General features: G+C 46.0%; 1 protein-coding gene across 7 annotated transcripts in view; it reads left to right on the top strand.

The window, feature by feature from the left end:
* The window catches only part of LOC140198021 (dedicator of cytokinesis protein 9-like), a 352,664-nt gene that overhangs the window by 294,049 nt on the left and 46,495 nt on the right, over window positions 1–12,120 (top strand). For 6 of the 7 annotated variants that reach the window (XM_072258835.1, XM_072258830.1, XM_072258833.1 and 3 more), the window contains exons 39-41: window positions 814–929; window positions 4,577–4,714; window positions 5,463–5,645. In XM_072258835.1, the coding sequence (XP_072114936.1) occupies window positions 814–929; window positions 4,577–4,714; window positions 5,463–5,645 (437 nt within the window). Of the gene's footprint in view, window positions 1–813; window positions 930–4,576; window positions 4,715–5,462; window positions 5,646–12,120 lie in introns of those variants that run through there. The other variant, XM_072258834.1, reaches the window with a different exon arrangement.

Here is a 12,120-nt window from a genome sequence, read left to right as displayed (position 1 = left end):
GGTATAAAAGCTGTAAAGCCTATGTTGAACTTGTACAGGCAAACTCAAAGGCATGATGGTCCTATAAAGAACCATTGTTTTCCTACTGGAAGTGTCACGGTCCTGTTACAGTTTGAGCCATTAAAGGATGAAGTCAGGAGGGCAGTGGGAATCTGAGATCTCCGCTCACATCCAGGACAAAGCAGTTCAGCTGACTGGTACCTGAACAACTTCCCTCCAGCACTGCAGCACAGAGGCTGCAGTAAGGGCCACTTACAACATCCTCCGAAACCCCCTACCTTCACCACCAGGAGGGACGAGGTATCACCTCCTGCAGGCTCCCCTCTATGACGCACACTCTTGATTTGAAATGTATCATGAGCTCCTTTGTTGTCACTGGGTCCAAACTCTGGAACACCTTGTCATGAAGGAGAGGCAGAGAAAGGGTTTACTTAGAATTTATTCTCATTTAACAAAATCTGCACTCCTTAGAAAAAGTCCTTCCATTCTACATCACTTCACACTTTAACCGAAGATATAGGAGCCATTCAGCCCATCAAGTCTGCTCCCCATTTTCATGATTGATATATCTCCCCTTTCAATCCTATTTATGTAATGTCACAGTGTCTTCACTGCACGTTGGGATTTTACAACATAGAACAGCAAATGAGGTAGATTTTGAAGTCCTTCATTTACAGCAGCATAGAAGCAATCAGTTTTATTTAGAGGTGTTCTTTGCTTCATTTTAAGTTGTGAAATTTATGCCTGTAAGCTGTGATTTAGGTGGGCCATTGGTACTGAATGTTGTGGTAATAAAACTTTCCCTTTAACCAGGCTACGGACATTCTGACGCTGATGTTATTCATCAGTCACTCCTGGAGGCCAACATTGCGACTGAAGTGTGTCTCACTGTGCTGGAAAGAATATCCCTGTTCACGCACGTTTTTAAGGTAAGGTTCTCCAGGTGGTGCGGAAGGCAATGGTAAGCAAAGAACGGTCGACGTTTTGGGCTGAGAACCTCCAACAGGACATGAAGGGTCTTGGCCCGAAACGTCAACTGTTCATTCCCCACCATAGATACTGACTGATGCGCTGAATCCTCCAGCATGTTGTGTGTATTGCTCAAAGAAAGAGGTCAGATGAGATACTAACATTCACTGATGGCATGAGACAACATTACTGTCACATCCTCTCTCTTCACACTCCGCTATCTGCTGGGGTTAGTCCCCTTCCAAATGAAAGGAGAAGAGTTATGTTACTGGACAAGCGATCCAGAAAGCCAGACAGGTGATCCAGAGGCAGCTTAGCAAAAGGGAGGGGTTGAGTGAGGGAATTCTGGAGGATAGGGCTGTAATGGGTACTGGAGGAGTATAGGGATCCCAAGGTCATGGGGCTGGAAGTGGAATGGAAGTTGAGGCTTGAGACCACAGTGGGGTCATAATGACGAATGCTGAAGGATGTTCATTTTTCTTTAACGATGGCAAAGGAGGCCATCTGGCCATCGAGTCAGTGCAGGCTCACAGAGCGGTTCATTTCTGCACCCCGACTAATTTTCCCTGTACTTATTCTCCCCAACAATTGTCCCACCTACCCTACATTAGGGGCAGTTAACCCACCAACCTGCACGCCTTTGGAGTGTGCAAAAAAACTGGAACACCCAGAGTAAACTGGGAGAACGTGCAAACTCCATGCAGGCAGCACCTGAGGTTAGGATTGAACCCAAGTTTCTAGAGTTGTGAAGCGACAGCTCTGATATAATAAAGTATGAAAATTCCTTAGCCACTGTTGTGAGATTTAAACCTGTGCCTCTATTTAAACGGTAGTAGATGTTTGTCTCTCATTGGAGGCCTGTGACTAGTGGAGAGCCACAGGGATCCGTGCTGGTTCCATTGCTTGTCATCTACGTCAACAATCTGGATGATAATGTGGTTAACAGGGTCAGCAAATTTGCAGATGACACCAAGATTGGGGGTGTAGTGGACAGCGAGGAAAACTATCAGAAGTTGCAGTGTGATCTGGAGCACCTGAAGAAATGGACTGAAAAATGGCAGATGGAATTTAATGCAGACAAGTGCGTGGTGTTGCGCTTAGGTAGGACCAACCAGGGTACATCTTACCCTGATAAAGTGTGGTAGAGCAAAGGGATCTTGGAATTTATTGAAAGTGGCGTCACAGGTAGATAGGGTTGAAAAGAAAGCTTTTGGCACGTTGGCCTTCGTAAATCAATGTGTTGAGTACAGGATATGGGATGTTAATTTATAAGATGTTGGTGAGACCTAATTTAGAGTATTGTGTGCAATTTTGGTCACCTGCCTACAGGAAAGACGTAAATAATGTTGAAAGAGTGCAGAGAAAATTTGCAAGGGTGTTGCTAGGTCTGGAGGACCTGAGTTTTCAGAAAAACTTGAATAGGTTAGGACTTTATTCCTTAGAACATAGAAGATTGAGAGGAGATTTGATGGAGGTATACGAAATTATGAGGAGTATAGATAGGGTAAACGCAAGCAGGCTTTTTTCACTGAGGTTGAGTGGGACTACAACTAGAGGTCATGTGGTAAGGGTGAAAGGTGAAAAGTTGAAGGGAAGCGTGAGGAGACACTTCTTCACTCAGAGGGTCGAGAGAGTGTGGAACGAGCTACCAGTGCAAGTGGTGCATGCAAGCCTGATTTCAGTGTTTAAGAGAAGTTTGGATAGGTTCATGGATAGCAGTGGTATGGAAGGCTATGGACTGGCTGCCAATCAATAGGACTAGACAGTTTAAATGATTCAGCATGGACTAGATTGGCCAAAGGGCCTATATCTGTACTCTTCTATGACTCAGTAGGCACATGGCCAAGTGGTTAAGGCATTCGACTAGCGATCTGAAGGTTGTGTGTTCGAGCCCCAGTCGAGGCAGCGTGTTGTGTCCTTGAGCAAGGCACTTAATCACACATTGCTCTGCGACGACACCGGTGCCAAGCTGTATGGGTCCTAATGCCCTTCCCTTGGACAACATCGGTGTCATGGAGAGGGGAGACTTGCAGCATGGGCAACTGCCGATCTTCCATACAACCTTGCCCAGGCCTGCGCCCTGGAGAGTGAAGACTTTCATGGTCTCGCAAAACTAACGGATGCCTTTTCTATGACTTCATGACACTGGATGAAATAAAGCTGGAATAACAATCTGACATCAGCAAAGAGGACCATGAAATTAATAGGTTGCCACAGCCTCAGAATAAAGGGGCGCCCCTTTAGTAGTCAGTTTTAACCAAACACAGCCAAACACAAATACCTATGAATACAGCCAAACGAAACAGTGCTTACTCTGGGGCCAAGGTGCAAAACACAGTACCAACAGGCACAGACAGCACAAAGCACATGTAAGATCCATCAGTGAAGTATAGTCACACAAAAAAATGTACTCCAAGTCCGAGTCCATGAATGTTGTAGAAATCTGCAATCGAGCACGATACCTTCTGCCAGGTGAACACTGGGGGGCAGCACTGACCCCAGCTTGGACGCCGTGCCACACTAGAACTGAGACAAGGAGGCAGTTCTTCAGCTGGAGGGTGGTGAATCTGTGGAATTCGTTATCACAGAGGGCTGTGGAGTATTTAAGGCAGAGATTGATAAATTCTTTATTGGTTAGGGAGTTAAGGATTACGGGAAGACAGTGGGAGAAATGGGGTTGAGAAACAAAAACCAGCAAATGATTAAATGGCACAGGGGCTCAACAGGCCGAATGGTCAAATGCTACTTGTATATAGTACAGTCTGATGAAAACAAATGTGCAACAGAAGTGTGCTTCAGGAAAACAGTGCTAACCTGATTTGACCTGTGTGTGTGTGACTGCAGAATGTAGTGGTGTGGTGTGAGCAGCACTTTGAAACCTAGCTGAATTGGCAAATTGGTTTGTTATTTATTGAGATGCAGTGGAAGATTTTGTTTTGCATGGCATCCATGCAGTTTGTTTTGTCACACCAGTACATTGAGGTGGTACAAGGGAAAAGCAGTAACAGGATGCAGAATATGGTGATACATTTACAGAGAACGTATAGTGCAAGGAGACAATAAGGTGCACAGATTGATGAGGTAGATTGTAAGGTGAGGAGTCCATTTTAACATACTAGGTGACTGGACGATGGTCTTATAATAGAAGTTGTCCTTGAGTCTGGTGGTTTGTGCTTGCTGGCTTTTGTATCTTCAGCCAATAGGAGGCAGGAGAAGAGAGAATGGCCAAGGTGGGTGGGATCCTTGACTGGGCTGGCTGTTTTCCCGAGGAAGTGAGACGGATTCCCTGGAGTGGAGGCTGGTTTCCATGAAAGCTGAGCTGTGTCAGCAGCTCTGCAGTTTCTTGTGGTCACGTACAGAGCACGTTTCCATAGCAAGCCATGATACACCAGTAGAATGCTTTCTATGGTGCATCAATAAAAATTGGTGACGGTCGGGTCAGCTGAGTTCCTTTTGCCCCCTACTGAAGTGGAGGTGTCAGTGAGCTTCCTTCCATTCTCTTTGGCTCAGCCAGCTTCTGATAGCCATCCACAGTGTTCTCGGCAATCCCAGTGTCCTCAGGTATGTTGCTGTTCACCCAGTCTGAAGTTGTTGCGATTGTTTTCAGGGCCAACTGCTTGCTGACCACGGACACAACCCTTTGATGAAGAAGGTTTTTGATGTCCACCTTTGCTTCCTGAGGATAAACCAGTCGGAAGCAGCGCTGAAGACCGTCTTTGCCGCTTTGCGGAACCTTGTCTATAAGGTATGGGCCCCGCTTCCAATTCTTTCTTCTTAACGGCTCCTCTTCAGGCTTGGGGAAGAGCCCATCCCTGGATTAGCAGCGGGAGGCCATTCCGCCTTCTGACCCGCTTCTTCTCTTGTTGGGCTGAATCCTGTTTCTTAGGGACAAGAATTCTGATTCGGTTCTTTAAAATCCAGTAAGGGTCAGATTTTGAGGCTGGTGGATGGTGCTGTGTCTGCAGTGCTGGGGTACTCACTCTTGGTGACACTCTACGAACAGGTTCTACAACTCACCAAGCTGGTGCTGACCATCAAACAGCTACTTACTTTGTCAGCAGACCTGGTATTGGATTAAATGCATCACTGATTCAGATGCACGTCCTCAGCCTGAGGATGTAGAGGCCATGAGTAGTGACAAATCATATAACTGTTTTTTTCCAAAGCATTGTTATTTTAATTAAATGCTTTTTATTGTCACTACCATATTAGGGTAATGTTGTAAATTCGATTTCTAAGTAGCTTTTTAAAAATTATTCCCATAATTTAATAGCTTTTTTAACATTTCAGTCTTGGAGAGCTTTGACAGAAGATGTAGCCCCACCCGCTGTCTCCCATCATTGTGTGCCAGTGAGCCCCAAAGATATTGCTCAGCTGGCCGGCAATGACCATGTTCGTGAGTTAGATCCAGTGCAGTGAGACTGTAGGCAGTCTGTGACCACCTCCTTGATTCCTTCCCCAAATCCCTCAGGAACTTTCCTTTTTTTTTCCAGTTTCCTTCCTTGTTCTTCGAAGGCAGGGCCGACATGTGTGCTGCAATGTGCTACGAGATCCTGAAGAGCTGTAACTCGAAGTTAAGCACCATCCGAACTGATGCATCCACACTCCTCTATTTCCTCATGAAGAACAACTTTGAGTATACAAGGCGACGGTCCTTTGTCAGGACTCACCTGCAGGTCAGTGTTAGTGGTGGGTTGGTTCGACCAGCTAAACTATCGTAAGATTGTACAGCATAGAAACTGAGTTGAAATTGCCTTATTATCGTCACATGTACTGAAGTACAGTGAAAAACTTTCATGCATACTGTTCATTACAGCAGTGCATTGAGGTAGCTCCAGGGAAACAAGTAACAGATGCAGAATAAAGTGTAACAGTTTCAGAGAAAATGCAGTGCAGGCAGGCAATGAGGTGCAAGGTCATAAGGATGTAAATTGTGAAGTCAAGAGTCCTTATTGTACTAGGGAGCCATTTAATAGTTTTATAATAGCCAAATAGAAGCTGTCCTTGAGCCTGGTGGTATGTGCTTTCAAAGCTTTTATAAATTCTCTCCGATACGAGAGAGGAAAACAGAGAATGTCCAGGGGTCTTTGACTATGCTGGCCGCTGTAATAAGGCAGCGAGAAGTGTAGACAGAGTCCACGGAGGGGAGGCTGGTTTCCGTGATGTGCTGAGTCTTATCCACAATTCCCTGCAGTTTATTGTCATCATGGGCTGGTTAATTGCCATCCCAAGCTGTGATGCGTCCGGATAGGATGCTTTTTGTGCTGCATCGATAAAAATTGGTGAGAGTCAAATGAGACATGCCAAATTTTGTTAGCCTCCAGAGGAAGGAGAGATGTTGGTGAGCTCTCTTGGCTGTGGCCTCAACGTGGTGGGACCAGGACAGTGTTTTGATGATGCTCACAACCCTTCCCCCCACCCCCCACCCCTTTGAAGTAGACCCCCTTCCTGAAGTCAATGACCACTCTTGGGTTTTGCAGACAAAAGCAGGACGTTTTGGCCCACCTCATCCATGCTGAACATGATGCTAGTCCCATTTGCCCACATTCCTCTCTGCCTTTCTTATCACGCCGTTCAAATGGTCTAAGTTATGTGCCTCCTTCATCTGCTCTGGCAGCTCCTTCCAGATGATCACCAGGCTCTGTGTGGAAAAAATATACCCCTCAGATCACCTGTAAGTGACTCCCAGCTCACCGTAAACCAGTGCCCTCTAGTTGTAAGCGCCCCTGCCCTAAAAAAAAGATTGCAACTTATCTATCCTGTCTAGGACCTCATAATTGCATTAAACATTTAAAGAGTCACTCCTGAGCCTCCTCTATACTATAAATCCAACTCATCTAATTGCTCATGACAATGACCCTCCATTCCAGGGAACATCCTGGTGAATCTCCTCTGCACCCTCTCTGTTGCTGCCACATCCTTCCTGTTGTGTGTTGACCAGAACTGTGCACACTCCTCTACGTCTTAATCTCAGAGTGTGGTAGACATGCACTTCAAACTGGGCCAGGGACACAGGGGCCTTTCAAGACTGCCCTACTGTTCCGTAAGATCATAACTGATCCCGTGCCTTAGTTCCCATCGGTCCTCTATCTCCTCAGCCTGCCTAGTTCACAGCCTTGAAAGGACGCAACATCTAAGCCTCCATAGAATTCTAAAGTTTCGCAAATCCTGAGTGCTAACATTTCTCATCTCAGTTCATTCGCTGCTCCCTTTTTCTCCCTGCCTCCATCCATCATCTGCCTGTCCGAACAATCCACCAATCACTCTGGCTTGCCTCTCTTCCCCACCCCACCCCCATTTTCCACTGTCTACAGACCATCTCCCTTCTGCACTCTCTGCCCTGATGTAAGGTCCAGGGTCTCAAACTGATACGTCGACAATTCCTTCTCCCCACCAGCCCCCACTCTCACCCCGCCCCCAAGATGCTGCTCAACCCGCTCAGTTCCTCCAGCAGACTGTTTGTTGCTCTAAATGATGGCACCTCCTTGGCTCTAGACTCACCAATGTGGAGATGAAACTTCTCAGCATCTTTCCTGTTGGTCTCAGAACCTGGTAGGTGTTTCATTCACCCAAATTCCAATGATCACAAGATGTCCTCCCAGTCCATCCCCATCATCAGCAAAGCAGAGAATGCCAGAGACACTTAGCAGGTCAGTCAGAACCTGTGGGGAGAGAAACAGAGCAAATGTGTCAAGTTGAAGATCCTTCAGCATGTCTCCTGATGAATGGTCGCCAGCCTGAGCTATCGTTATGATCAGAATGAATGTTGGAATCGGCTCAAAGTACCAGCTGGTCCATTGCTGCTCCTATCTCTTGTTTACTTTGCCCAAACATTGGAACAATATGAGAAGCCCTCAGGCTGGTGACTACAGGGAAGAACCTTACCTATCCTCATGGCATCAGAATTTGTAGCAGAAGGCACGAACATTTGGGCAGGGCAAAAGGTTTTTTTTTGTTTCCTTTACTAAATTCAGCTACATGGGTGTCCGTAAACGTCTCTTTGCAAAACCAGATAATATCCATTTTGCTGTTCACTTTATGGTCCATTTTGTTTATGGCGTTTCTAATCATGCGAGGCAGTTTAATTATATTGACTCGCACAGTGGTCAACATCAAAAGGAAAAACTGAGGTGGTACATTGAGACACTGTGCTTTCATCTTGCTGACCTTGGCTGGTAACCAAGATTTGAGGGAGGGTATCCTTGAGTTGATAGGACAAAGATATTGGCCATCTGCTCAAGTAGGCAAGGTGCCAGAGAGAGACGATGTGCCCAGTCTGCCAGCCTGAAGGGCGCGGAAAATGTGAACCTTGAGGGTCGAGTTACTTGTTTGGATTTTCACATGGAACATTGACTTTGCTGTAAAGGCTGGCATTTGTCGCACATTCGTAGGTTCCCTTGAGAAGATGATGGTGACCCCCTGCTTCAAACCAGTGCAGCCCTTCCTCCCCCACCGTGGGAGCACGTTCACTGGAAGTTCCAGGGCAGGGTCTCAGTAAAAATGAATGATTAATAATATAGATCCAATATAGCACTCAGAGGCGAGCAGCTCAGAGGTGTCCTTCTCATTAACGGAGATTGCTTTGGGAATGTTGCTGGAGAAGTCCCTGCTGAGTTGCTGCGGTGCACCTTGCAGGTAGTCAGTATTGCCTTGGCGGCGTTTGGGTGGTGGAATGAAGGTTTCCAGTTCTGCAGCTGATACCAGCTGCATGCGTAGAGCTTTGGATTCAAGCCCCTCTCTGGAGATTCACTTGCAGATATCCAGACTGACACAAGTGCCGCACAGGAGGGAATTGGAATCGGTTTATTATTGTCACATGTACCGTGATACAGTGAAGAGATCTGTGCTCACACAGATCAGTTCATTGCACACTGCATTGAGATTGTATAAGGTAAAACAGTAACAGAGTACAGAGTAAAGTGTAACAGCTGCAGAGAAGGTAAAACAGTAAGGTTCAAGACCATAACAAGATTGATTGTGACGTCAAGAGTCTATCTTATTGTACTTGGGAACCATTCTGTAGTCTTTTAACAGCAAAAGAGAAGCTGTCCTTAAGCCTGGTGGTAGGCATCTTTAAACTTTTGTATCCTCAATAGGAGAGGGGAGAAGAGAGAATGTCTGGGGTCGGTGAGGTCTTCAATTATACTGCTGTTTTACCGAGGCAGTGAGAAGTATAGACAGACTCCACAGAGGAGAGGCTGGTTTCCATGATGTGTTGGGCTGCGTCCACAACTCTCTGCAGTTTCTTCCAGTCACGGGAAGAGCAGTTGCCATACCAAGCCATTGTACATACAGGAAGGATGCTTTCTATGGCCCATTGATAAAAATTAGGGAAGGTCAAAGAGGGCTCGTCAAATTTCTTTAGCCTCCTGAAGAAGTACAGGCATTGGTGGGCTTTCTTGGCCATAATGTCTACATGCTTGGTCCAGGACAGTTTGGTGATGCTCACTCCTAGGAACTTGAAGTTCTCAATCCTGATGATCTCTAGTGAACCGCCTTGTTGGCAGTATGATTTTTCTAGGAGGCTCTACTACTTTCAAGTGGACCGAAGATTGCTTTGAAGAAGAGCAGGGAAATTTTCCCTGGTGTTCCGATGAGTACTTTTCCCACAGTCAACATCACTTTAATGTGAATCACCTGCTGCTCACGGGAATTACTGTGAATTGGTGGCAAGGTGCTTTAGGAGTTCTGAAAGGGATGTATGGGGTGCTCTTGAAATGCAGTTCTTGTTTTCATTCAGTAAGTGATTTTCCCTGCGGTTTGACATCAGTAGTCACAAGGGAGATGGAGACAATCAACTGATATCACCAGGAGAGTCAATTTGGTCCAACATGTATTTCCTAGCTCTTTGAGAGAGTTATGCATTTTGCCCTACTTTCCCATCCTTTCCACATAACCTTGCTTTTTTCAAGCAATATACTTTATTCAAAATATAATTGGGATATGTCACTATCTACATTCCTTGTAACTACCAATTCAACATAATCCCTTAGAGTATATTGTCACTGATGCATCATCTCTAAATGTTGCTTCCTTGAAACATTTGAGAAGGTGTTACTTGCACCTAGCACCTCAGTACCTAGTCCTCACAGATCCTCAGATTGTGGTCCTTTTCCACCGAGCCTCTGCATTCAGCGTGTCCTTTAGTATATACTACCACAGCCTGGAGTGACCCAGTTGCCATTGTTCACTCGTGGATGCCCCTACAACCCTGCACTGGAAGACCGTGCATTGGCAAGCATCATCCACTGTTGAATGTCTTCCAGCAACAATTGATGTTTCCCTCGGAGTGCATCCCTGGGAGCAGCCCACAGAGCACAAGAGCCTATATATCGCAGGACCAGGACATGATCCTTTCCCTGACCTTCTTGCCAAATGCATGGTCCACCAGGAGGTCGACATCTGACCACTTTATGCATTTTTGTAGATACTCAGTTTTGAATGTGACACGGAGCCGATCGCCTGGCCCTCTTCCAAGGTTACATCTTTGCCCTTGTGTCCCTGGGGAAGGAGCATGTGGTATCATGGGTATAGTTGGGGGGTTTCCAGGATTGGTGGGTGCCACAGGGGCTTGAGTGGATTCTGAATAAAGGTGACTGTGTAGTCATTTGAAGCTACTGATTGTAAACAGTGTGAATTGTGGAATTCTGTAGTACTGTAATAACATGACATGACATGATATTATAATCACTGAATAAACCTCTTCTAGAAGCAAAAAAAAAGTTTCCCCCTCAACGCACACAAAATACTGGAGGAACTCAGCAGGCCAGGCAGCATCTATGGAAAAGAGTAGACAGTCGGTGGTTCAGGCCCAGACCCTTCTCCAGGACTGGAAAGGAAGGGGAGAAGTCAGGGTAAGAAGGTGGGGGGGGGGGGGGAGGGAAGGAAGAAGTACAAGGTGGTGGGTGATTGGTGAAACTGGGAGGAGGGGAGGGACTGAACTAGGGAGCCGGGAAGTTGATTGGTGAAGGAGATAAAGGGTTGGAGAAGTGGGAATCTGATAGGAGAGGACAGAGGACCATGGAAGATGATCTTTTCCATAGATGCTGCCTAACCTGCTGAGTTCCTCCACCATTTCGTGTGGGTTGCTTTGGATTTCCAGCATCTGCAGATTTTCTTGTGTTTGTACTTTTCCTGTCATGTTAGATAGATACTTTATTGATCCCAGAGGAAATTACAGTGTCACAGTAGCATTACAAGTGCAAAGATGTACAAATATTAGAAGAAAGTAAGAAAGAATAAAAAAAGAAGATACCACAAACAGTCTAACAGGAGGTGAGGGGTCATCACTTCCCTGACTATAGGTTGACTCATTATAGAGCCTAATAGCCAAGGGTAAGAATGACCTCATACAGCGCTCTTTGGAGCAGTGCAGTTGTCTTGGTCTGTTGCTAAAAGTGCTCCTCTGCTTAGCCAAGGTGGCATGCAGAGGGTGAGAAACATTGTCCAGAATTGCCTGGATGTTCTGTATGGTCCTTTGTTCTACCACAGCCTCCAGTGTGTCCAGGTTGACTCCTATAACAGAGCCAGCCTTCTAATCGGTTTATTGAGCCTGTTGGTATGACCCATGTTGATACCATTGCCCCAGAGCACCACCTCATAGAAGATTGTACTGGTGACAACTGACCGGTAGAACATGTGAAGGAGAGGCCTGTAATACTGCAAGGGACCTCAGTCTCCTCAGGAAGCAGAGGCCATACGTTTTAGATTCTTTCTATTTCTTAGACACGGTAGCGTAGCGGTGAGCGTAATGTTATTACAGCGCCAGCAGTCTAGGCTCAATTCCGCCACTGTTGTAACAAGTCGGAAAGTTCTCCCCGTGACCACAAGTGTTTCCTCTGGGTGTTCTGCTTTCCTCCCTCAGGGTCAGTGGTTTAATTGTTCGCATGAGTGCAATGAGGCAGTGTGGGCTCACTGGGCTGGAAGGCCTTCTACCGTGCAGTATCTCTAAATTTTTTAAAAATAAGAATGAAAATGCTTGGTATTTTTTGTCAAATTGAACTTTCCAGAAGTTGTTTTCTGTGACCATTTTGAGCAGCTGAATCATTTGATCTTGGCAACACAAATAATCAGCCATGGGGTAAAGTGAACAAGATTGTGCATGTTGTATAGTCTGATCAGGAAGAGCTCATGTTCCCCTTGGCTGTATGA

Source organism: Mobula birostris, chromosome 5 (genome assembly GCF_030028105.1).
Source record: "Mobula birostris isolate sMobBir1 chromosome 5, sMobBir1.hap1, whole genome shotgun sequence".
NCBI classification, from domain to species: domain Eukaryota; kingdom Metazoa; phylum Chordata; class Chondrichthyes; order Myliobatiformes; family Myliobatidae; genus Mobula; species Mobula birostris.
The sequence above is the reverse complement of the archived record's forward strand: the minus strand, read 5'-3'. Positions and strand labels throughout refer to the sequence as shown.